Genomic DNA, 25,180 nt, shown 5'->3' on the forward strand with positions numbered 1-25,180 from the left:
CAAATTAGATGCTGCTTACAATATGTCCTCTGTGGTTCATTTGGTACTGCTTGGTGCTTGCAATGCCAGGATTTTGGGTTCGTTTCCCACGTGGGACCTGTGCGAAAAAATATTAAAATGTAGGTACTCACTACTAAGTCACTCTGGATAAAAGCGTCTGCTAAATAACTAAACTGTAATACAGAGCCACAGAAATATTTGCCACCACAAATTCCCCCAAAAGATTCCTAGGAGGGGCCATTACATTTTAGCAGATGGCTGGTGGATATAGAACTAGGCTAATTCTGGTGCCAAATGACCTAAATACAAAGTCAGGATGGAGGATAGTCAAAGCAGGGCCGGCTCCAGGCATAAGCAACATAAGCGGTCGCTTAGGGCCCCCAACAAATTATTATGATTTATTTATGACATTTTGGGGGGGAATTCAGTCGGATCTCAACTTACTATTTCAGAGTGAGAATAGTTGAATACCCCAGGTGCAATTTCGAAATGTGGTTGTGTGTCAGCAGTTTTTCTCTTGGTAGTTAGTCTAGCCAGCTATCTAAACTTGTAGAAAGCATGGCTGAATACCGACCGTGCACGCAGGGCTCGTGCCCAGGGTACCTGACCTCCAGAGGGGCCTCCATTGATTTTGTTAGTCATTCTCACTCATATCATATTAACACGGCATAAGTCCTTACACAATGTGTATAATTGCAGAAAATTTGCTTTAAAACTGCAAAAAAAAAGTATCTCCATCCATGGCAAAATAGGTAGATTGTGGGAAATTTGTTGTAAAACTAAAAAAATTAAAAAATGATCTCTGTCCCATGTCACAATTCATAGGATTGCAGTAAACTTGCTTTAAAACGGCAACATTTTCTCTATGCCCCATGGCAAAATGTGTAGAATTGCAGTGACTCCTAGTGACTCCTGCGATGCAGTGCGTTAGACCACTGCGCCACCCAGGAGGCCCTACTATGTCCTTTTTTTATTTGGCAAATTGCTCTTACTTTTAAACTCTGCATTGTTGGGAAAAGGGCTCTTAAGTAAGCATTTCACCTGTTGTATTCGGTGCAAGTGACAAATGAAATGTGATTTGATTTTGATTGTTTTCAATTAAAATTGTCAGTGTATTCCAAACTCATAGTATGGAAATATGTATAAAACAAAGGAAAATACACTGGGCCTTTAAAACAAGCATTTTTTTCTCCACCGTCAAGAGCGGTGCCTCTCAAATGTTTTGCCGTGATGTGGGGGGCCCCCCTACCAAATCTTGCTTAGGGCCCCCAAAAGGCTGGAGCCAGCCCTAGGTCAAAGTATGGGATCAGACCCCTATTTTTATTTTTTATTTAACCCTTATTTTACCGGGTAAGTTCCTACCATAAGATGCTTTATTTCCAATGCTTATTATATCTGGCCCTGTAGTGTAGGGCTACTTTGACCACATTCACTTATCATTCATCGATTAAGACTTGATCACAACAAGAAACTATAGAGGGGATGACATTGTGACAAGCAGTTGCACTTTGCTTGTTATTATTTAAGTTACAGCAAGATGTGGAAATATTATTGATACTTTAGTTATCTGGTTTGGAAATATGGAGCCTATATTTAGATAACGGGGCATGTTACAGGGCATGTATATGTTACAGGGCAGTATATCAGGCTGACAGGGGGCCGGCAGCATCACTGACCACTACCATAAAGACTGACCTACTGGAGTAAACATTACCATGTTGAGGGAGGGATAAACCACTGGTGTCCACCCATCAGTATTTAATACTGTGTACTCCCTCATTTAATCTGCTATTGGCTTGCCATCCTCTCCCTCTCCATCTCTCACAGCTGCTCTTCATTTTTCATCATTATTTTTCTCACAGGTGAGGATAATAGTGGGATCTTATAGTTCTCCAGCATGCATAATGTGCTCCTGTCTCTTGACTGCTTTGAACTGTATGTAGTGTTGCAGCTGTTGGTTTCTGCACATTGACAGATCATACGATCACCGTAGTAACATGGTCCTGTATGGCTCAGTTGGTTGAGGACAGTGCTTGTAACACCAGGGTTGTGGATTCTATCCCTATGGCCACCCACATGGTAAATGTATGCATGTGTGCTGGCTAAATAGTTTTGGGATATAAGGGGGAAACAAATACAGGTCTGTATTCTCACCTTTCTTTTTTTAAGCGATAGACGTTATTTTCAATGATTCATTATGTGCACATGATTGACAGATATTAAGGAATTTGAATGTTTTAATTGAATGAATTGAATTGCTGAATTGTTTTGTGTCACCAGATGTGAATCTAGCTATTCAGGAAGTAGAGCTAGCTCAACAGTTTGAGCCTTCTTGGTCACTAGAAATATTATACTTCGTAGGCTGATTGCATGTATCAGCCCAACATGATGCTCAAGGGGACCTTGTTACCTGGATGTTTTTGTTCTGCTCTGTGTGTGCAATCGTATGCCATTTGTTCCTGAACAGGTGGTGTTCTAGATGTCTGGAATCTACAGAAATTAAAAATAAATAACCATCAGAATATGAAACCTTTTGTGTTTCATGAATGAATAAAACATTTTACATGATTTATTTGCAAGATTTGAACATTCATGAGTAAAAAAAAGTGAATATATCACTGTTTAAAGTGATAGTTCACTTTTTGGAAATATTAGCGTATTTTCGACTTTAGGGTGTTTCCTCCAAACTGTATTTTAATTGGTTGGCTAGTTATTGGTTTCCTTCAAACTGTATTTCAATTGGTTAGCTAGTTATTGGTTTCCTTCAAACTGTATTTCAATTGGTTAGCTAGTTATTGGTTTCCTACGAACTGTATTTAAATTGGTTAGCTAGTATTTAACTTGGTTAGCTAGCTAGTTATTTTTAAATAGTTTGGAGAAAACAACAACAACTTAAGGAAATTGGAAGAAAAGCTACAATTTACATTATACAACATTATAAAGAGTGACTCATTGTTTTAACAAATTAGTAAAATTGTAGTTGTAGTTATATTCAAATGTAGGTCAGCAGCTCAATAATTAACTAGATCAAAGTTTAGCATGCCAAATACCAGTTTAGATTTGTCGTCCTCAGGGAAATAAGAAACTATCATTCAGAATGTATATATGTTTTGGCATCTGAATAAGTTGAAACACTATCTGTTTAAGAATAAAATTGTTCCAAGTGGCAAGCAGCAATATGATACATGTTTGTGAATACTTCATATCTGCATGCTTATATCTGCAATGTGAAACTAGTTGAAAGGTGTTCTATTGCCAATATCTAGCTGCCATAATAATATGCTAAAATCGCAGGTTGTCCAAATGTCCTGCATCAGCATAAAGATAAAAATAAGTACATGCCCAGTGAAGTGAGCCAGGGTAGACTCCTACTTGCTTAGTAATTAAAGTGATCTCTATATCTTATGTGTGCTACTGTTATTTTGTGGATTCATTTTGGCATTATGACTGCTCTTCTGAGTCTATCACAGTACAACATATACATTTATAACAACACTTGTTCTGTCAAAGTTTTGAATCTTTTAATTTCTGTCTCATACAAGGTGTGAAAAAATAAACAAGCAAGATGTCAGAGTAAGTATAATATTACATTAGTCTCAATAACATCTGAGAGGTGACTGATTGTCTGAGTGCATCGCAAACATCTCATGTATCTACTTCTTCCTCTCACAGGAAAAAGATGAATTCGAGCCGCAGGGGTCATCTGAAGGTAAACATACTGATTTAACCCAATTTCAGCTTCCAATATGAAAAACTGTTTTGTTCTTACTCTCCTTTGATTGAACATTTACAGTACCCGTCAAAAGTTTGGACACACCTACTCATTCAAGGGTTTTTCTTTATTTTTACTATTTTCTACATTGACGAATAATAGTGAAGATTTCAAAACTATGAAATAACACATATGGAATCATGTAGTAACCAAAAAAAGTGTTAAACAAATCAAAATATATTTTATATATTCAACGTAGCCACCCTTTGCCTTGATGACAGTGTTTTGCACACTATTAGCATTCTCTCAACCAGCTTCATGAGGAATGATTTTCCAACAGTCTTGAAGGAGTTCCCACATATCCTGAGCACTTTGTGGCTGCTTTTCCTTCACTCTGCAGTCCAACTCATCCCAAACCATCTCAATTGGGTTGAGGTCTGTTGATTGTGGAGGCCAGGTCATCTGATGCAGCACTCCCTCACTCTCTTTCTTGGTCAAATAGCCCTTACACAGCCTGGAGGTGTGTTGGGTCATTGTCCTGTTGAAAACAAATGATAGTCCCTCTAAGGGCAAACCAGATGGGATGGCGTATCACTGGAGAATGCTATGGTAGCAATGCTGGTTAAGTGTGCCTTGGATTCTAAATAAATCACAGAAAGTGTTACCAGCAAAGCACCCTCACACCATCACACCACCTCCTCCATGCTTTATGTTGGGAACCACACATGATCATCCGTTCACCTACTCTAAGTCTCACAAAGCCACAGCAGTTGGAACCGAAAATCTCAAATTTGGACTCATCAGACCAAAGGACAGATTTCCACCGGTCTAATGTCCATTGCTCATGTTTCTTGGCCCAAGCAAGTCTCTTCTTCTTATTGGTGTCCTTTAGTAGTGTTTTCTTTGCAGCAATTCAACCATGAAGGCCTGATTTACGCAGTCTTCTCTGAACAGTTGATGTTGAGATGTGTCTGTTACTTTGTTAAGCATTTATTTGGAAAGCAATTTCTGAGGATGGTAACTCTAATGAACTTATCCTCTGCAGCAGAGGTAACTCTGGTTCCTACTTTCCAGTGGTGGTCCTCACGAGAGCCTGTTTCATCATAGCGCTTGATGATTTTCGCGACTGCACTTGAAGAAACTTTCAAATTTCTTTACATTTTCTGCATTGACTGACCGTCATGTCTTAAAGTAATGATGGACTGTCATTTCTCTTTGCTTATTTGAGCTGTTCTTTCCATAATATGGACAAGGTATTTTATCAAACAGGGCTGTCTTTATCCAATGTATATCACCCCTACCTTGTTACAACACAACTGACTGGCTGAAACGCATTAAGAAGGAAATAAATTCTACAAATGACCTTTTAACTAGGCACACCTGTTAATTTAAATGCCTTCCAGGTCACCTTCCACCTCATGAAGCTGGTTGAGAGAATGCCAAGAGTGTGCAAAGCTGTCATCAAGGCAAAGGGTGGCTACTTTGAAGCATCTCAAATATAAAATATATTTTGGTGTGTTTAATGCTTTTTTGGTTACTACATGATTCCATATGTGTTATTTCATAGTTTTAATGCTTTCACTACTATTGTACAATGTATAAATAAATGTACAGTACATTTGAGAGTGCCTGAAATTGATGCTAGGCCTAACTTTGCACTGGTGAGTCCTACATGTTTCTGTGTAGTCGTGTTAGCTGCTCTGACACCCTTTCTCCCCCTGACATCCAGAGCTTGATGCTTGCGATTGCCAAAGACCTCCTGGAGAAAGAAGCAGCAGACTTGATAACGGAAAAGGCAGCTTTTATAGCAGAAAACTGCCCTGCTCCGGTATTGTCTGGGGGTCTTCCTGAGCTGCAGGTATTTTACCATTCTAACCAGTTCATTCTCATTTAGTCTGCTTTGAATGCCTGACATACAATAATTCATACAACCATACAATTGGTACCACAAAAATCGTAACCTATTTATCTTTCATGTTACATATTTGATTTTGAGATATGTGTTAAGGCTGCATTTGGATTTATTTGATTTGCATAGAAATGAAAATTAATTGAATGAGATTGATCTGTGCCAAAAGCTGAAGACACCATTAAGATACACTGTGTTTCTCATACAAATGATCTGTGATATGTTTGTGTGTCAACAGGAAATGCTTAAAAAGTTGGCCCAGACCATTGACAAGGTTGATGAGGATAGATATGACGCCGAGGCAAAAGTGAAGAAGACAGACAAAGAGGTACAGTACGTTGCATTCCATATTGTCCTCATCCTGGAAACATATAGCGCTGGTCTTGACTATGTGTTGACTCACCCTCTTCACAGATCGAGGACCTGAAGATGAAAGTGGTTGAGATCCAGGGCATAAAGAAGCCAGCTCTGAAGAAAGTGCGCATGTCTGCTGATGCTATGCTTGCAGCTCTGCTGGGCACCAAGCACAAGGCTTCCATGGATTTCAGAGCCAACTTGAAAGAAGTGAAGAAGGAGGTCAAAGAGGAGGTGGGTATTTGTGGGGAGAATTACGAAGCAGAGAATCACAGTACTTTAGGAGTTGGCGGCAGTTGTCCCGAATGTGCTCAGAACTTTGAGGAAATGATCAGTTACATGAATTTCATATTACATCCTCAAACACTAAGAATGTCACATCGTACATTTTATGTCATGCAGGAGGAAGTCGGTGACTGGCGTAAGAACGTTGATGAACAGGCTGGCATGGACGGCAGGAAGAAGAAGTTTGAGACCGCATAAATTACTGAATTTGTTTTTTAATACATCTTTTAGGTTGTTTTGTTATACCGTCACAGAGTTAGAGTCATTTTGTCAATCTATTTAACTTAAACGTATGTCTTATGTCAATAGTAAAAAGCTATTGAAGAAAACGTATTTTACCTATGTCCAACATTCATGCCAAAGCTCAGTAATTAAATAAATGCTTTGAAGAAGACAGTCTTTTTTTGTTACTTTTGACATGTATATTTCTTCAATACAGTGGAGGCTGCTGAGGGGAGGACGGCTCATAATAATAGTTGGAACAGAGCAAATGGAAGGGCATCAAACACATGGAAACCATACGTGTGTTGTATTTGATACCATTCCACCCACTCCGCTCCAGTCATTACTACGAGTCTGTGCTTTCCAACCTCCTGTGCTTGAACATTGTTATGCATGTTTATTTCTTTATTACTAATTTGGCACTGAAATAGTGGGGCATCCATAACTAGGGCTTTTCCAAATATTAATGGGTTGCACTTATGTCACTTATGTGCACCTACCAGACAGCTGTGTCAAGGTTCTCTATTCCCGCCCCCAAGGAAATATCGACCTATCAGGAACATTGAAAATCACAACCTGGCATAAGATACTACTGGTGTAAAAAGACGCCTAAGCAGAGTCCACACTTCCGGTTTCCAGGAGAAACTGAAGTTAGGTTGAAAACACTGTATCCCTAAAAAAACGGTAACATTTGCTTTTTGCAACCCCACAGTGAATTAATCTAATATATTTGTTGTAAGAATATATGATTATATTTCCTACAAACATTTCATCATAAATGTCAATGTCATTAGAGTATAATGTGTCATGCGAAATAACTTGATGAAAACACAATTTAATTAAAACTCAATAACGATTGGCTTGATTTAGTTACACATTTTAGATGTGTATTAATCATTTAAAAAATGTTTTATATTTAATTAAACCTTTCATATTTGAATAAAGAATATAATAAACCATTTACAAGAATATAGTTATGATATAATTAGTAATATAATATATAAATAAATAAATATCCTCTCTCCATCACTCTCTATCGCTCTCTCTCGCTCTCTTTCAATCTCTCGCTCCTTCTCCCCATCTCACCTTTGAGCAAAAGAGGGCTATTTGCTTGCCCACTTTTTTCTCAGGAATTTGTCATTATTTGTAGATATTCAATTTACAGTGTATTGCCATGCAATTGAAGTTGGATTGTGGAACTCTAGTCCTGCAAATGGTGAGTAACACTTTTTTCTACTTTAAAAAAATACTTAACAAAATGGATTCCAGAAGTCAAAAATGGTTCTGACAATAATGACAGACACAGAAATTGTTCACTTATATGCAATTGTTAGCATGGTTCCCTTGTTAAAGTTCACGACCCCTTTCCCTTTTTTATTTTACAGGTGCAATCTGCAATTGGTACTTCCATTTTTTTACTTAAAAATTATTTCTATATACACATTGATTGTTGAAGAACTTTTTGTCAAAACAGTAGCTGGGAAGTCACTTTTTATTGTTTGAACTGCAGACTGACCCTTTAACAATAGCCTTCTTATTATTGAAAATGGAATTATCATCAATCAACCAAAAGTGGTTCAAGAATATATCAACGTTGACCCTTGCTTACCCGGGTTTATCTATCCATGTTGTCCGTGCTTAACTGGGATGGCTTTGTCAAACCTTTCCAACGTCGTTGGAATGGAAGCCAAGTGGCAGCTCAGGTTTTGGGAGACACCTTGCAGAAAGGGAAATTTATGATGTGAGTTGGAGGAAAGGGTTGGTGGTATTTCAGGAGCCCACAGTTCCGTTGGCCTAAGGAGTCTCCACCACCACAAGGAGGTCTCTGGGTTTCTGCTGATTCATCACTAGTCTACATATATATACCCTGTTGGATTTGTTCTTTGCCTGTGACTTACCAGTTTCTCCCCTTCTTCACCAAGTGTGTCCTGTCCTCCTCATCGCATAGGTGAGAACCTCTCTTATCTTTCGATCACACAGGATCTGTCTTACTGATAAATAAGGTTGAATGTGACTTAATGATAAATGAAGGAATATAGTCTCACCGTGGAGGGGGGTAGTTTTACCTGTTAATTAAGTCTTACACAGTGCACATTTATAGACGTTGATGTAAAGGTGATTTCATGGCTACATTTACACAGATATTATTTTATTTTTATTTTTATTGAACCTTTATTTAACCAGGTAGGCTAGTTGAGAACAAGTTCTCATTTACAACTGCGACCTGACCAAGATAAAGCATAGCAGTGTGAACAGACAGCAACACAGAGTTACACATGGAGTAAACAATAAACAAGTCAATAACACAGTAGAAAAAAATTGAAAAAAAATACCCATTAACAGGTAGCACCTGGAAATAATCGCACTAAGTGACACCTGTCACAAGTTCACTACATTTGAATACAGGTGAATACATTGAGATAAATATATCAGGGTGGATACTATGAAAGACTATTGAGCCTGTCTAGACAGAATGATGTGGCCGACGGGCCTCTGTGTTAGACAGTGTGACCCTGTGTGGAAGGCGGGGGGGACTCCTGCTCAAGGGCTATACTCTCGCATGGAAGGCGGTTGAAGACATTAACTTAGCTATACCCATACCAAAAGCAAGTTGTTTTTTGTGGTATTTAAGGCATTACTTTTTTTTGTGATGTGTGTTGCTCAAATATTCAATGTGTATAACTGTCAAGGATAGCGAAATGGGATTTGTGATGGAGATCTAGAATTTTGATTATACTGTAACTCGAATGTGATAACTAGGTTACAGCAGACAGTGTTTACTGAATGGGGCTTCTAGGCCCTTGGTTGGTGGTCCGTTCCTCTTGGGCTACAGCTAACATTTGGTAACCTACAGAATAGTTTCAGATCCACTGGTCAGTTGATAGACATGGCATAACAGTTGAGCGTTGCAAGCACCATGCTCTATCAGGCATTTGAAAGTAACAGTTTAATACATATTTGGATTATCATGTATGTTCCTAGTTGAACAGATTGGAAAAGGATGTGTTGGCAAGAGTTTTTATTGTCAATTTCTCTGTTTGCTGAAGTATACTCAAAATAGTAGCATTTATTTGATCATTTGAATATGAATGAATTTGAACGTATTTGAACTGCATGTATCATTGACTTTAAACTAGAGAAAACAGAGAAGTTATTAAAAACATCATTCCTATTCTTAACATTGCTATTCATTGATGCGGTGGGGTTTAACAACAGTGTCTTACAACATTTGAGCCAATCTGTATTGCTTAAAATAATAATCAATGATTCGATTGAGGGGCTTTTCATGACAGAAAGTGTGCCCCCCAAAATGCAGTAGGAAAAGTGAAAGCGATGTAATGACGGGGTTCACTGAGAACGCAGGTTGTAGTGATTTGAGTGATACCAAGATGTTCTCAGGGTGGAGCAAGACGATGATGCCTGCAGAAGATTTGTGTGCTAATGACATCAATAAAGTAACAGCCCATGAATGTCAGGGGTGACTCTTGTCTCCAGCTGTCCACATTTAGCCTGATCAAAATTGTTCCAACAAGTTTTAATAGTCAAATGGATCAGATTTCCCCTCCCTTCCTTGAAGTGTCCAAATTGCTCCATTAGCAGCCAGTGTTCATTAATCATTCTTGAGCTGGATACACAAGCCTGTTCTAATTTTAGGCTTATGAGGCAAATAGCACCCTAATGCTAAAAACATTTCTCTTCCTCATTGTCTTGTTGTTACAGGGTCTGAAGCACACATTCCTCCATCATGTCTGAGTAAGTATCCATTACCTTGATGTTTGCCACATGTTATTCTTTTCACAGGATTTTAGATAGCGTTGCAAATATGCGGTAGCTTTCCAAAAATTCTCCAGTTTTCCAGAAATCATGTTTGGAAGACTCCCGTAATCAGGAGTGAATAAGCAGGAATCTGGAATCCTCCAACCAGAATTTCGGAAAAACCTGGGAATCTTCGGAAAGTTACAGATTTTTGCATCCCTAGTCTTAGACAAACATAGTGTTAGAAAGTAGGGATTTTTTTTATACCAAATCAGAATAAATAAACAAACAGACAAAGAAACATACAAACAAAAAACAAGCAGCCAACCCTAACCCTAACATCAAACAATTGCTAGTATGCCTAAACCGTACTCTAACATGGGTAAATATACACACATACAGTACCTTCAGAAAGTATTCAGACCCCTTGACTTTTTCCACATTTTGTTACATTAAAGCCGTATTCTAAAATGGATTTAAAAATAAAAAATCATCAGCAATCTACACAATATACCACATAATGACAAGGCATACCAGGTTTTTAGAATTTTTTGCAAATATATTAATATATATATATATATATAAATAACTTATTTACATAAGTATCTAGACCCTTCCCTATGCTCAGGTGCATCCCGTTTCCATTGATCATCCTTGAGATGCTGCTACAACTTGATTGGAGTCCACCTGTGGTAAATTCAATTGATTGGGCATGATGTGGAAAGGTACACACCTGTCTATGTAAGGTCCCACAGTTGACAATGCATGTCAGAGCAAAAACCAAGCCATGAGGTTGAAGGAATTGTCCATAGAGCTCCAAGACAGGATTGTGTTGAGGCACAGATCTGGGGAAGGGTACCAAAACATTTTTGCAGCATTGAAAGTCCCCAAGAACACAGTGGCCTCCATCATTCTGAAATGGAAGAAGTTTGGATCCACCAAGACTCTTCGTTGAGCTGGCTGCCCGGCCAAATTGAGCAATCGGGTGAGAAGGGCCTTGGTCAGGGAGGTGACCTAGAACCTGATGGTCACTCTGACAGAGCTCTAGAGTTCCTCTGTGGAGATGGGAGAACCTTCCAGAAGGACAACCATCTCTGCAGCACTCCACCAATCAGGCCTTTACGGGAGAGTGTGCCAAGACGAAAGCCACTCCTCAGTAAAAGGCACATGACCCCCCGGCTTTGATTTGCCAAAAGGCACCTAAAGACTCTCACACCATCAGAAACTAGATTCTCTGAACGCTTTGGCCTGAATGCCAAGCGTCACGTCTGGAGGAAACCTGGCAGAAACAGGTCTGCCAAGCTTGTAGCATCATACCCAAGAAGACTCGATACTGTAATGGCTGCCAAAGGTGTTTCAACAAAGTACTGAGTAAAGGGTCTAAATACTATAAATGTTATATTTCCATTTCTTTATTTGTAATACATTTGTAAAATTTTCTAAAAACCTGTTTTTGCTTTGTCACTATGGGTTATTGTGTGTAGATTGATGAGGGAAAAAAACAATTGAATACATTTTAGAATAAAGCTGTAACATACAAAAATGGGAAAAAAGTAAAGGGGTCTGAATACTTTACGAAGGCAATAATATGTAAATAATGTATGAAATAAATTACATAGAAATTGAGCAGGATGCTTACACTGAGCACAAATATAAATGCAACATTTAAAGTGTTTTTCCCATGTTTCAGGAGCTGAAATGATCCCTGAAATGTTCCATACACTCAAAACCTTTATTTCTCTCAAGTATTGTGCACTCATTTCTGTATTCCTAGTCATGTGAAATTCATAGATTAGGGCCTAATTAATTTATATGAACTGTAACTCAGTAAAATCGTTTAAATTGTTGCATGTTGCATTTCTATTTCTATTCAGTATACATTTTGCAATGATACCATATTGCTCATGGCCATCATAAAAACTATTGGGTTTGAGTCTTTCACAAACAACGTGAGAAAAGTAAATTAGATATTTTTTGACCTTCCCAATCTATTCAGCATGCTATAGAATATCACTGATACAAGCCTTGGTCAACATATTGACCAGTCATGTCTCTTCAGCATATTGATCAGTCATGTCTCTTTAGCATATTGATCAGTCATGTCTCTTCAGCATATTGACCAGTCATGTCCCTTCAGCATATTGGTCAGTCATGTCTCTTCAGCATATTGATCAGTCATGTCTCTTCAGCATATTAATCAGGCATGTCCCTTCAGCATATTGACCAGTCATGTATATAACAATCCAGTATGTCAAACTCACCTTTCTTCACAGGAAAAGGATGTGACAACATTCTATGTATTCTTATGCTTGGCAAGTTAGGTGCAAACTGCATTTTGTCAATGAGTTTCCTATATGAGCAGTATATGACTCTGTGTATGCCAATGTGCATTTCTATCTTTTTGACCTCCACTAAGCACATCAGCGTGTCCTGAATGTACACCAAGCCAGGTACTGGACTAGGTTTGGCCTCACTGTGCTTCCTTTTCCTCCAGAGCTTGTGTCTCTCGATTGCGGCTACTTTTCTGGCAGCAGAGAAAAAGGAGTCCATGCAAGAGAAAGAAGATTTCATGGCTCAGATCCCCATCATGGATTTGTCTGGAAATCAAGCGGCGCTGGTAGTACCATACTGTTTATTGATTTGAGTTTGTCGTAATGAGGTGGGATTCGTAGATGTATACACACTCCATTGTCTTCCTTTTGTGGTTGCTAATGTCTTATTTTAATTCCACAGCGGGGGATATAATTTCACACAGACGTCTTGGCAAAGCCTTCATCAGTATGTCAAATGAAAGGTTACCACCTCTCCCTCTGTAGATAGCTGTTGCCTGTAGAAAGTGGTTAATTCCACCCTCTTTAGCTACTGGTGCCATACTGATGCCTCTCATACAAATGATCTGTAGTGTGTTGATGTGCACACAGGAAATGATTAAAAAAAGTTGGCCCAGACCATTGACAAGGTTGATGAGGAAAGATATGACGCCAAGGCAAAAGTGAAGAAGACAGACAAAGAGGTACAGTACTTTGCATTCCATATTGTCCTCATCCTGGAAACATATAGCGCTGGTCTTGACTATGTGTTGACTCACCCTCTTCACAGATTGAGGACCTGAAGATGAAAGTGGTTGAGATCCAGGGCATAAAGAAGCCAGCTCTGAAGAAAGTGCGTATGTCTGCTGATGCTATGCTTGCAGCTCTGCTGGGCACCAAGCACAAGGTGACCATGGATTTCAGAGCCAACTTGAAAGAAGTGAAGAAGGAGGTCAAAGAGGAGGTGGGTATTTGTGGGGAGAATTACGAAGCAGAGAATCACAGTACTTTGCGAGTTGGCAACCTTTTCCCCACATGTATTCAGGGCTTTGATGAAAGGATCAATTACATTTATTTCATATTATATCCTCAAACACTGAGAATGTCATATCGTAAACTTTATGTCATGCAGGAGGAAGTCAGTGACTGGCGTAAGAACGTTGATGAACAGGCTGGCATGGATGGCAGGAAGAAGAAGTTTGAGACCGCATAAATTACCAAATTAGTTTGGGTGTTCAAAACTATGGAGGATACAGAGTGATTGATCTATCTTTTATGTTATTTTGTTGTGCTGTTACAGAGTTGGATATGGAAGACCTAAGGTCGAGATTTGAGGCAAAGACATGTTTATCTTACAGCATAAGATAAGCCCTTATACTAACTGTAAACTGTAATTGAATTGTAACTTATTTTCCAAATATATAGGCTTACTGGAAATATATACAACTGCCAAACTGCAGTAATTCAATAAATGTTGGCAACATGGTGGAAACATGAACATGGTGGAAACATGAACATGGTGGAAACATGAACATGGTGGAAACATGAACATGAACATGGTGGAAACATGAACATGGTGGAAACATGAACATGAACATAGTGGAAACATGAACATGGTGGAAACATGAACATGAACATAGTGGAAACATGAACATGAACATGGTGGAAACATGAACATGGTGGAAACATGAACATGGTGGAAACATGAACATAAACATAGTGGAAACATGAACATGAACATGGTGGAAACATGAACATGAACATGGTGGAAACATGAACATGAACATGGTGGAAACATGAACATGAACATGGTGGAAACATGAACATGAACATAGTGGAAACATGAACATGAACATGGTGGAAACATGAACATGCACATGGTGGAAACATGAACATGGTGGAAACATGAACATGAACATGGTGGAAACATGAAACATGGAAATGGTATCAATTTTATGATTCTGTGTTGTGGTAAATTATTTTACTCCTTTCAGATTTGGTCCCTCCATGCTTTTGGATGTAAGGTATTCTGGAGTATGGTTGGAAAAAAGTTGGCTTTCTGAAAAATCATCTTATTTGCTTCTTATTCTGGGAATCTTCCAACCGGGATTTCTGGAAAACTTGGTAATTTTGGGAAAGTTACTGGAATTTTGTAACACAAATTCTGGAGACACCTAGAACATCTGGGGTGGAGGTTATTTATTAAATACATCTATTAGGTTATCTATTAAACCACAAGATGTCAGTATAGTAGAGTACCTTTAATTTCTGCTGATTCTTCCTCTCTCTCTCAGTCACTCTGCCCAACTCTCAATTTAATACAATCCCCTTTCTCTGAAAGTATAGCAATGGAAAAATGGGGGAAGTTGGTGAGTTTTGAACAAACAATGGCAATCTGCACTGTTCCCCAAATGTAGCCAAGCATAATCATGAGTAGAGTAGCATTTCACTTACTACGTGTTATTTACTAGTTTGTTTAACTCCATTTGTCATGTGTTGGCCTGATTAAGCACTCAACATATTATCAATATGGCCTAACATATAATTCACAGTTGCTGTGCTTTTAGGTTTGAAGGAAACATGATGGAATTGAGGTTTATTGTGTTTTGTCTTTAAGACAATAAATCAATTTCTGATTTCAATACAATTTAAATTTCTGAGTGCTTTACTGATTCGATAAAATAACCACTTTTAAAACTGTATTAGGATTTTCAAGAACTTGTTTTTCTAGAATTGATAATATGATTCACTTGTTGAGTTATGTTACTATGATTCACTTGTTGAAGTAGACTCCCACTTCAATTAATTTAGATTTTAGAAATACAGTATCATATTTTTTATATTCACTCTTATCTATAAATACTTTCCCTATCCCTCCCATACTGAACTGTAATTCTATACTCACTGCTCAGAGCAACATATGTCTTGAAAGACATCTTGAAGGAAAGAACATTTATGAGGTGAACAGGGCTGGGCATAGTGTATTTCAGGAGCTCGATGTTCCATTGGTCTGACATGGAAACTACTTCCATAAAGAGGACCCAGTGTTTCTGCTGATGCATCATCCGACACCATATATACCGTTTTCATGTTTCACCGCATGTCGCTTGTCAGTGTGCTAGTCTTCCATTCTTCCTCCTGGTGTGTTCTGCCCTCCTCCTCCTCCTCTTCCTCTCATAGGTGAGAATCTCTCTTTTCCTGTCTCTCTATCAAACTCTCTGATTGTGTTGCATCACTGGGATTAAAAGCACAAGGAATAGAAATAGACTAAAGGGCCTCCCAACCAATGGCAATCTTAACAATCCAACACACTCACTGCACATGGGTGTATTTCTGTTTACCACTTTATGGATCATTACCAAATGGAGCATATGGAACAGATATAATCACCTGGCAAAACAGGTGAGGTAAATAAGTCAGACTTTCTTTCTTTTTGTAAAACTTTGACTAGGGTTCTGGTTAGGGGTTACACTCTAGCAGTCAAAGCTGGTAAAGACACAACATAAATACAGACTTCTGAGTTATTGAGTTTCAGATAAAGATCTCAGGCACAGAATGTTCTGTGTGAGATTCATTGATTACATTTAGATGATTGTTAATTCAATATAAAATGGTAAGTTCATAGTGTTATACACTGTGATGGAGAATATGATAGCTGGGAAAGTTTTTCGTTTTCCATTCAAAAAATGTGGTGCATGTTTATTTGAGGTGGTGGATGGAGTAACAGCTTTGTAATACTGTGTAATAGACAGCATGCTAAATGCCATGTTAATTGTCATGTATAGGTCAACAAAAATAAAAAGTGGAGTTTTGCGATAGATCTTAGCTTGCTAAATTGTGTAGTTGACATGATGATTTGAAATTAAATCATTAATTTGATTAGATTATGAATGACTGGGAAAGTAACGCTTTTTTGATGTTTTCAATTATCAATAACTTTTAACTGAGACTTACTTGGGGAAGAAAATAGCAAACCATTATATCCATTGATGAGTGTGAGGACCTTGATTCAACACAATCACATCTGTCTACAGAATGAAGAAGATGCTGTTGATTGATGTATTTAGGAAGGGTTTTCTGATATACAGCACCGCAGCAGGTTAATTAATCGAGACTTGCGTCTCTGAAGGCAGCAGCAGTTAGAGTTTATTAGGGTTTCACATTCTAACAACCATTAAACAAGTCAGACAACTGACTCTAGCAGTCCAGATATAGCTTTCTCGGAATTGCCTCAGACTCTAGCTCTGAAAATGTATCATATTTCCCCTAAGAACCTAGTTTGGCCAAGTGTTCCCCAATCTTCAGCTCAATATCAGAATATGATCTTTAGACGAGACATGTCTCTCGCTTTTGCACCTGTTGCACCTATTGCACCCTACTGATATTCTAAATGTTTATTTTTTAATCATAAGTATCAAGCACGCGCTCCAGCAGGTGTATCTCACTGATCATCCCTAAAGCCAACACCTCATTTGGCCGCCTTTCGTTCCAGTTCTCTGCTGCCTGTGACTGGAACGAATTGCAAAAATCGCTGAAGTTGGAGACTTTTGTCTCCCTCACCAACTTCAAACATCTGCTATCTGAGCAGCAAACCGATCGCTGCAGCTGTACATAGTCTATCGGTAAATAGCCCACCCAATTTTACCTACCTCATCCCCATACTGTTTATATTTATTTACTTTTCTGCTCTTTTGCACACCAATATCTCTACCTGTACATGACCATCTGATCATTTATCACTCCAGTGTTAATCTGCATTCGCCTACCTCCTCATGCCTTTTGCACACAATGTATATAGACTCTTTTTTTCTACTGTGTTATTGACTTGTTAATTGTTTACTCCATGTGTAACTCTGTGTTGTCTGTTCACACTGCTATGCTTTATCTTGGCCAGGTCGCAGTTGCAAATGAGAACTTGTTCTCAACTAGCCTACCTGGTTAAATAAAGGTGAAAGAAAAAAAATACAAAATAAAAAAAGCAAGTTTTCTCTGTTGTGCTTCCATTCAGGGTGTGAAACACAACAACAGCCAAGATGTCAGAGTAAGTCTTGAAATTTGTCTAACATTCACTAAAAGTGTAATTCCAGACTTCCAGCCTGACACAAAACATGTCCAATCCACCCTTATGTTCTCTCAGCAATGCACATAACTGTTATATCCCTAACAACATGTCAAATCCATGTTTTTTTCACAGTAAAAAGATGACATCGAGCCGCAGGCATCATCTGAAGGTGAACCAAGACAATGAATTATGGTCCATTGGATGAAACAAGTATTTCACACCAATGTCCAGTACTTGACTGAATTAGTTTGGGCACAAATTAGACTGGTTTTATAAATTTCAACCTCTTTAATCCTTTAGGTAATCTTTTGTGCCCCAATACTACATAGTAGACTGGGTTTGTCTTTACTATGTTTCTTTGTCCTACAGAGCTTAGTGCTCCAGATTGCGTTTGAGCTTATTGAAGTGGAGAAAAAGGAGGCTGTGCAGGAGAAAGCCAATTTCATGGCTGAGCTCCCCGCCCTGGATTTGTCTGGAGATCAAACGGCGCTGGTGGTACGATACAACGCTAATAATTAATTCATTTACACAAACTTCACGCATCTGGAGACCTACATTTCCCTCACTAACTTTAAACATCAGCTATCTGAGCAGCTAACCGATCGCTGCAGGATCGCTGCAGCTGTACATAGTCCATCTGTAAATAGCCCACCCAATCTACCTACCTCATATTGTTTTTCTTCACTTTGCTGCTCTTTTGCACACCAGTATCACTACTTACACACCGTCATCTGATCATCATCATCTGCTCATCTATCACTCCAGTGTTAATCTGCTAAATTGTAATTACTTTGCTACTATGGCCTATTTATTGCCTTACCTCCTCACGCCATTTGCACACACTGTATATAGACTTTCTTTTTTTCTATTGTGTTATTGACTGTACACTTGTTTACTCCATGTGTAACTCTGGGTTGTTGTTCGTGTCGCACTGCTTTGCTTTATCTTGGCCAGGTCGCAGTTGTAAATGAGAACTTGTTCTCAACTAGCCTACCTGGTTAAATAAAGGTTCAATAAAATAATAAAAAAACATCTACTCCAATGTATTTAGGCCTCACATTGGTGGTTCTTGTAATAAGCCGTGTGGATTTGCCTACAAAGTACACAGACTCTAAATAACTGTTGCCTAAAGAGACTGATTCCTTCAGGAGAGAAGAGTTTCTCATAGGGGTGGCAGGGTAGCCTAGTGGTTAGAGCGTTGGACTAGTTACCTGAAGGTTGCAAGTTCAAACCCCCGATCTGTCATTCTGCCCCTGAACAGGCAATTAACCCACTGTTCCTAGACCGTCATTGTAAATAAGAATTTGTTCTTAACTGACTTGCCTAGTTAAATAAATAAAAGAGAGTTACCCTGATGAAGACAGCTTGGCTGTTGAAACAGTGGTAATTACATTTTTGCATCTGAGCTCCTAGTGTGCGACTCTCTTTTATCTTTAAGTTTTCCACTCCGCTAGCCAGCACCTCGTCTTAATAGGTGTGCGTTTCTTTTTCTTCTAAATAAATACAAATTACCTGACTGATTTCATGTGTTTGTGTACCAACAGGAAATGCTCAAAAAGTTAGCCCAATCCATCGACAAGGTTGATGAGGAAAGATATGACGCAGAGTCCAAGGTGACGAAGGCAGACAAGGAGGTATTTTCTATTCCATCTTGTCCTCATCATGAAACAAACACATACCCATAGAATTTAAAATTGAAACACAACAAACACACAACCCTGGATTGAACAACCAATTATTATTTGCTATGTAACCAACCTCCTATTTAATCCAGATTAACAAATTGTTATCAGATGTATACCGTAGTTTGTAAAAAAAAAAACGTCTTACCCAAATTTCCTTGACTAACCGGTGCCCCCACACACTGACTCTGTGCCGGTACTCCCTGTATATAGCCTCGCTACTGTTATTTTATTGTTACTCTTTAATTATTATTATTATTATTATTATTTAAAAAAACTACAGTTTATTTGAGTAAATACTTTCTTAACACTTTTATTCTTAAAACTGCATTGTTGGTTAAGGGCTTGTAAGTAAGCATTTCACTTTAAGGTCTACACCTGTTGTATTTGGTGCATGTGACAAATCAAATTCGATTTTTGACACGGCAAATTTTATCTTCCTCCTGACTTGCTCACTTCACAGATTGAGGATTTGAGAATGAAAGTGGTTGAGATCCAGGGCATGAAGAAGCCAGCTCTGAAGAAAGTGCGTATGTCTGCTGATGCTATGCTTCAGGCTCTGCTGGGCACCAAGCACAAGGCTTCCATGGATTTCAGAGCCAACTTGAAAGAAGTGAAGAAGGAGGTCAAAGAGGAGGTGGGTATTTGTGTGGAAACCTACAAAGCAGAGAATCACAGTACCCGAGTATTGTGTCCCAAATGTGTTCTGAGCTTTGTGGAAAAAGGATCAGTTATTTCATATTTTATCCTCTATTTGTGACATCATAAACTTTCTGTCATGCAGGCAGCGGATGCAGTTGGTGACTGGCGCAAGAACGTTGATGAACAGGCTGGCATGGATGGCAGAAAGAAGAAGTTTCAGGGTTAAACACATTCCGTTTTCAGTCATAGCCGACTTTTGTGTTTTGTCGTATTGTGGTACAGAGACGGATTTATATGACCTTGTTGTTAGGTATCCCTGCAGGAAGAGGATCTTTGATTTTAAAATGCTATTATTTTTTGATACTGTAGGTTCAAATATGTATTTGACACTATGGTTTTGGATATCTCTCTCTCCCCTCTCCCCCACTCTCTCTCTCTTTTTCTCTCGCTGTCTCTCTTTCTTTCTATTTAACTTTTCAGTGTAATTTGCAAATGTTTTTGGCTATTGTATAGTGAGATGGAAAGGGTAAATATTTGTAGCTTCACCCACTCTTAACATCACACAGCTTCCCATCTGCATCTGTAACATTCACTAAAAGGAGTATATTCACTAACAGAAAAATAAAAATAAAAACAATTGTAAAAAGCGTGTGATTGTTTTTGTAGTGTTTTCCTACAAGATCATTGCCAGTTAGGCCAAAATTGTCACTGGGCGTGCTTCTGCCAGCAAAAACATTACACTCAAAGAATGCGTGCATATTTGCCCAGATGAGCCCTTAGATCACAATATCTTTGAGTCTGTAAGGTTCTGTAATTGATCCAGCAGCCTTGCTGTAGGATGTTGTTTGTGTTATGCCAAGCTTGCATTTAGATCTGGAAATTGGACCTGTGCAATGAATAGATCCAACCCAATGCATATAACTAACATTTACAGGATTCCATGGATCTAGATCAGAGGAAAATGATTAAATACTTAATATATCTATTTTTGTTATTTATATTTAGAATTTAAAATTGAAACACAACAAACACACAACCCTGGATTGAACAACCAATTATGATTTGCTAAGTAACCAACCTCCTATTTAATCCAGATTAACAAATTGTTATCAGATGTATACCGTTTGTAAAAAAACATCTTCTTAACATCTGTTTTAGCTAATGGAAAGGCATTGGGAAATGGTCATGTGATATTAGTGTACCATATTTGTTAACACATGAATGCCCTTCAAAAATAATAATAATAATAATAATATTAATAATGATGATGATAATAACGGATTTCATATATATAGTAATTTTCCAGATGCTCCACCAGAGGCCTCCACATGTTGAAATATTAGGAAGTTTGGGCTGCCATTGTCTTTTTACCTTTATTTTAGCAGGGAGTCTTATTGAGACCGAGTGTCACGCCCTGACCTTAGAGCGTTTTATGTCTCTATTTTGGTTCGGTCAGGATGTGATTTGGGGTGGGCATTCTATGATCCTTTTTCTATGTTTTTGTATTTCTTTGTTTTGGCCGGGTATGGTTCTCAATCAGGGACAGCTGTCTATCGTTGTCTCTGATTGGGAACCATACTTAGGTAGCTTTTTTCCACAGGGTTTTTGCGGGTAGTTAATTTCTGTTTAGTGTTTTGCACCTTTCTGGACTGTTTTGGTTATTGCCTTTGTTATTTTGTTATAGTGTTCTGTTTTAATAAAGAAAGCATGAACACTTACAACGCTGCACTTTGGCCCGATGAGTCCTCTTCTTCAGAAGACGAATACCGTTACAGAACTACCCACCATAAATGGACCAAGCAGCGTGGTAAAGTGGAGCAGAGGGTTCAGGACTCCTGGACTTGGGAGGAGATATTGGACGGACAGGGGCCCTTCAGTCCGGAGCTTCCAGAGGCGCCCTTCAGTCCGGAGCTTCCAGAGGCGCCCTTCAGTCCGGAGCTTCCAGAGGCGCCCTTCAGTCCGGAGCTTCCAGAGGCGCCCTTCAGTCCGGAGCTCTCTACGAGGGTGCCCAACCCGGGCCCGCAACGAGGGTCCCCAGTCCGGGGCCCGCTACGAGGGTCCCCAGTCCGGGGCCCGCTACGAGGGTCCCCAGTCCGGGGCCCGCTACGAGGGTCCCCAGTCCGGGGCCAGCTACGAGGGTCCCCAGTCCGGGGCCCGCTACGAGGGTCCCCAGTCCGGGGCCCGCTACGAGGGTCCCCAGTCCGGGGCCAGCTACGAGGGTCCCCAGTCCGGGGTCGGTGGTGAGGGTCCCCGCTCTAGAGGCGCCACCTAAGTGGGCCAAGCCAGAGGTGGAGCGGGGTCTACGTCCCTCACCAGAGCCGCCACCGCGGAGAAATGCCCACCCAGACCCTCCCCTATAGGTTCAGGTTTTGCGGCCGGAGTCCTTTAGGGGGGGGGGGGGGGGGGGGGGGTACTGTCACGCCCTGACCTTAGAGCTTTTTATGTCTCTATTTTGGTTTGGTCAGGGTGTGATTTGGGTGGGCATTCTATGTTCCTTTTTCTATGTTTTTGTATTTCTTTGTTTTGGCCGGGTATGGTTCTCAATCAGGGACAGCTGTCTATCGTTGTCTCTGATTGGGAACCATACTTGGGTAGATTTTTCCCACAGGGTTTTTGCGGGTAGTTAATTTCTGTTTAGTGTTTTGCACCTTTCTGGACTGTTTTGGTTATTGCCTTTGTTATTTTGTTATAGTGTTCTGTTTTAATAAAGAAAGCATGAACACTTACAACGCTGCGCTTTGGTCCGATGATTCCTCTTCTTCAGACGACGATTACCGTTACACCAAGGTTTGTTTTGACAAGACCAGCAGCAATTCCACATTGAAAGTTATACAAAAATAAAATTATAGAAAAACAATCCTCTGTGAAGAGGTCCTATACCAACAATGTGAACTGCCGAAAGGCACCAATGCATCCAACTGAAGGGTATTCTGAAGATTGTTCCATAAGTGAGGTACGATTAAAACTAAAAGATGCTTCAACTACATCTGTATTGACGGAAGGATTTCAAGAGTTAGCTATCCAAGTATGGTTTCTCGTAAATATAACCAGAGTATGTCAAAATAGATACATGTATTAAGACATTAGTGGATAAACATATGCAGCAAGCTATTTACCCATGAACATTATCAGTTAAACACGGATTTACTCAGATGTGCCCATCCTAGAACCAAACCAACCATTCATGCTCAATATCTGAACTGTGGAGGTATGTTAAATGCTTAGCCTTAGACTGTTCAGAGTATCGATATCAAACCTCCAGGCAGCCAGCTCCTCCCACTGGCATAGTGACACCAAAGCATTCCGTCTATGGTCATGAAGGCCTGCCTGTATTTAACGGCTCTCCAGCAGTAAGACCTGGGCTGGGCATCTTAGGTTACCTCCAAGTAGCTCAAATGCAGGGCTGAGACTGGAGGACTGGCTTAGTATATCCCTGACCCTGCTTCCGAATGCAAGGAGATGCCACAGTGCTATATTTGGATCATCTGACTTCACCAACTTTAATATTATTACACTTATCAAGATAACACCCCTGGTCATCCCTACTGCTTATGATCTAACGGACTCACTGAACACATGCTTTGTTTGTAAATGGCAGTGTTGGAACGTGCCCCTGGCTATGTGTAAATTTAAAAAACAAGAAAATGGTGCTGTCTGGTTTACTTAATATAAGGAATTAGAAATTATTTATACTTCTATTTTTGATACTTAAATATATTTTAGCAGTTATATTTACTTTTGATGATTAAGTATGCTTAAAACCAAATACTTTTCGACACTTACTCAATTATGATAGATCGGGTTCTTTTTCCACCACTGTTCAGGAGACTCCTTGGAGGAGATTTACTGTCAGTGATTTCCTGGGGAAGAAATGCAGTCTGCTGGACCTGGTTTAATGTGGCCTTGGTTCAACTCTAGTGGGGATGCGTTGATCATAATTTGGCTGCTGATCCTCTGTCTCCACTTCCAAATGGAGGATGTTTTTCTTATTACTTGAGAGGGGCAAAATGAGAAATTTAGTGAAGAACAGTTTTTTTAAAACTTGTATTTAATCAGGCGAGTCAGTTAAAAACAAATTCTTATTTACAATGACGGACTGGTTGTTATTGAGACAGTTAGGACCTTTTTAATGTTACAATTTTGTTGTTGTTCAGACAATTAGGGCCCTTTTAATGTTACAACTTGGTTGTTGTTCAGACAGTTAGGACTCTGTCAATGTTACGACCTGGTTGTTATTCAGATAGTTAGGACTCTGTCAATGTTACGACCTGGTTGTTATTCAGATAATTAGGACTCTGTCAATGTTACGACCTGGTTGTTATTCAGATAGTTAGGACTCTGTCAATGTTACGACCTGGTTGTTATTCAGATAGTTAGGACTCTGTCAATGTTACAACCTGGTTGTTATTCAGATAGTTAGGACTCTGTCAATGTTACGGCCTGGTTGTTATTCAGATAGTTAGGACTCTGTCAATGTTACGACCTGGTTGTTATTCAGATAGTTAGGACCCTGTCAATGTTACGACCTGGTTGTTATTCAGATAGTTAGGACCTTTTCAATGTTACGACCTGGTTGTTATTCAGATAGTTAGGACTCTGTCAATGTTACGGCCTGGTTGTTATTCAGATAGTTAGGACCTTTTCAATGTTACGACCTGGTTGTTATTCAGATAGTTAGGACCCTGTCAATGTTACGACCTGGTTGTTATTCAGATAGTTAGGACATTTTCAATGTTACGACCTGGTTGTTATTCAGATAGTTAGGACCCTGTCAATGTTACGATCTGGTTGTTATTCAGATAGTTAGGACCTTTTCAATGTTACGACCTGGTTGTTATTCAGATAGTTAGGACCCTGTCAATGTTACGACCTGGTTGTTATTCAGATAGTTAGGACTCTGTCAATGTTACGACCTGGTTGTTATTCAGATAGTTAGGACCCTGTCAATGTTACGACCTGGTTGTTATTCAGATAGTTAGGACATTTTCAATGTTACGACCTGGTTGTTATTCAGATAGTTAGGACCCTGTCAATGTTACGACCTGGTTGTTATTCAGATAGTTAGGACCTTTTCAATGTTACGACCTGGTTGTTATTCAGATAGTTAGGACTCTGTCAATGTTACGACCTGGTTGTTATTCAGATAGTTAGGACCCTGTCAATGTTACGACCTGGTTGTTATTCAGATAGTTAGGACCCTGTCAATGTTACGACCTGGTTGTAGGACAGATGCCGTGCGGATGCCGT

At 39.3% G+C, this 25,180-nt stretch overlaps 3 protein-coding genes across 5 annotated transcripts; all 3 read left to right on the forward strand.

The window, feature by feature from the left end:
- The first annotated feature begins 1,625 nt into the window (after window positions 1–1,625).
- Window positions 1,626–6,654, forward strand: LOC110521358 (troponin I, fast skeletal muscle). 2 transcript variants are annotated; one of them, XM_021598862.2, is made up of 7 exons: window positions 1,626–1,862; window positions 3,543–3,573; window positions 3,673–3,709; window positions 5,442–5,570; window positions 5,860–5,949; window positions 6,036–6,209; window positions 6,378–6,654. In XM_021598862.2, exons 2-7 carry the CDS (start codon window positions 3,566–3,568, stop codon window positions 6,456–6,458), a joined length of 519 nt encoding a protein of 172 aa, XP_021454537.1. In that variant the 5' UTR covers window positions 1,626–1,862; window positions 3,543–3,565; the 3' UTR covers window positions 6,459–6,654. The 2 variants fall into 2 exon arrangements, with proteins under 2 accessions (XP_021454537.1, XP_036825409.1); XM_036969514.1 differs by lacking the exon at window positions 1,626–1,862 and adding an exon at window positions 2,061–2,079.
- Window positions 6,655–12,786: 6,132 nt separating this feature from the next.
- Window positions 12,787–14,109, forward strand: LOC110521361 (troponin I, fast skeletal muscle). Its single transcript, XM_036968580.1, is given in 5 exon segments — window positions 12,787–12,855; window positions 13,160–13,168; window positions 13,171–13,251; window positions 13,338–13,511; window positions 13,680–14,109. Coding segments are annotated over 5 exon segments (414 nt in total). The 3' UTR covers window positions 13,761–14,109.
- A 1,378-nt stretch (window positions 14,110–15,487) lies between these two features.
- Window positions 15,488–20,582, forward strand: LOC110521359 (troponin I, fast skeletal muscle). 2 transcript variants are annotated; one of them, XM_021598863.2, is made up of 7 exons: window positions 15,488–15,727; window positions 17,556–17,588; window positions 17,742–17,778; window positions 17,979–18,104; window positions 19,154–19,243; window positions 19,755–19,928; window positions 20,076–20,582. In XM_021598863.2, the coding sequence occupies exons 2-7, from the start codon at window positions 17,581–17,583 to the stop codon at window positions 20,157–20,159; spliced, it is 519 nt and encodes a 172-aa protein (XP_021454538.1). In that variant the 5' UTR covers window positions 15,488–15,727; window positions 17,556–17,580; the 3' UTR covers window positions 20,160–20,582. The 2 variants fall into 2 exon arrangements, with proteins under 2 accessions (XP_021454538.1, XP_036825410.1); XM_036969515.1 differs by lacking the exon at window positions 15,488–15,727 and adding an exon at window positions 17,135–17,169.
- Window positions 20,583–25,180: the final 4,598 nt, after the last annotated feature.

The sequence above is a fragment of the Oncorhynchus mykiss genome, chromosome 30 (genome assembly GCF_013265735.2).
Source record: "Oncorhynchus mykiss isolate Arlee chromosome 30, USDA_OmykA_1.1, whole genome shotgun sequence".
Classification (NCBI taxonomy): domain Eukaryota; kingdom Metazoa; phylum Chordata; class Actinopteri; order Salmoniformes; family Salmonidae; genus Oncorhynchus; species Oncorhynchus mykiss.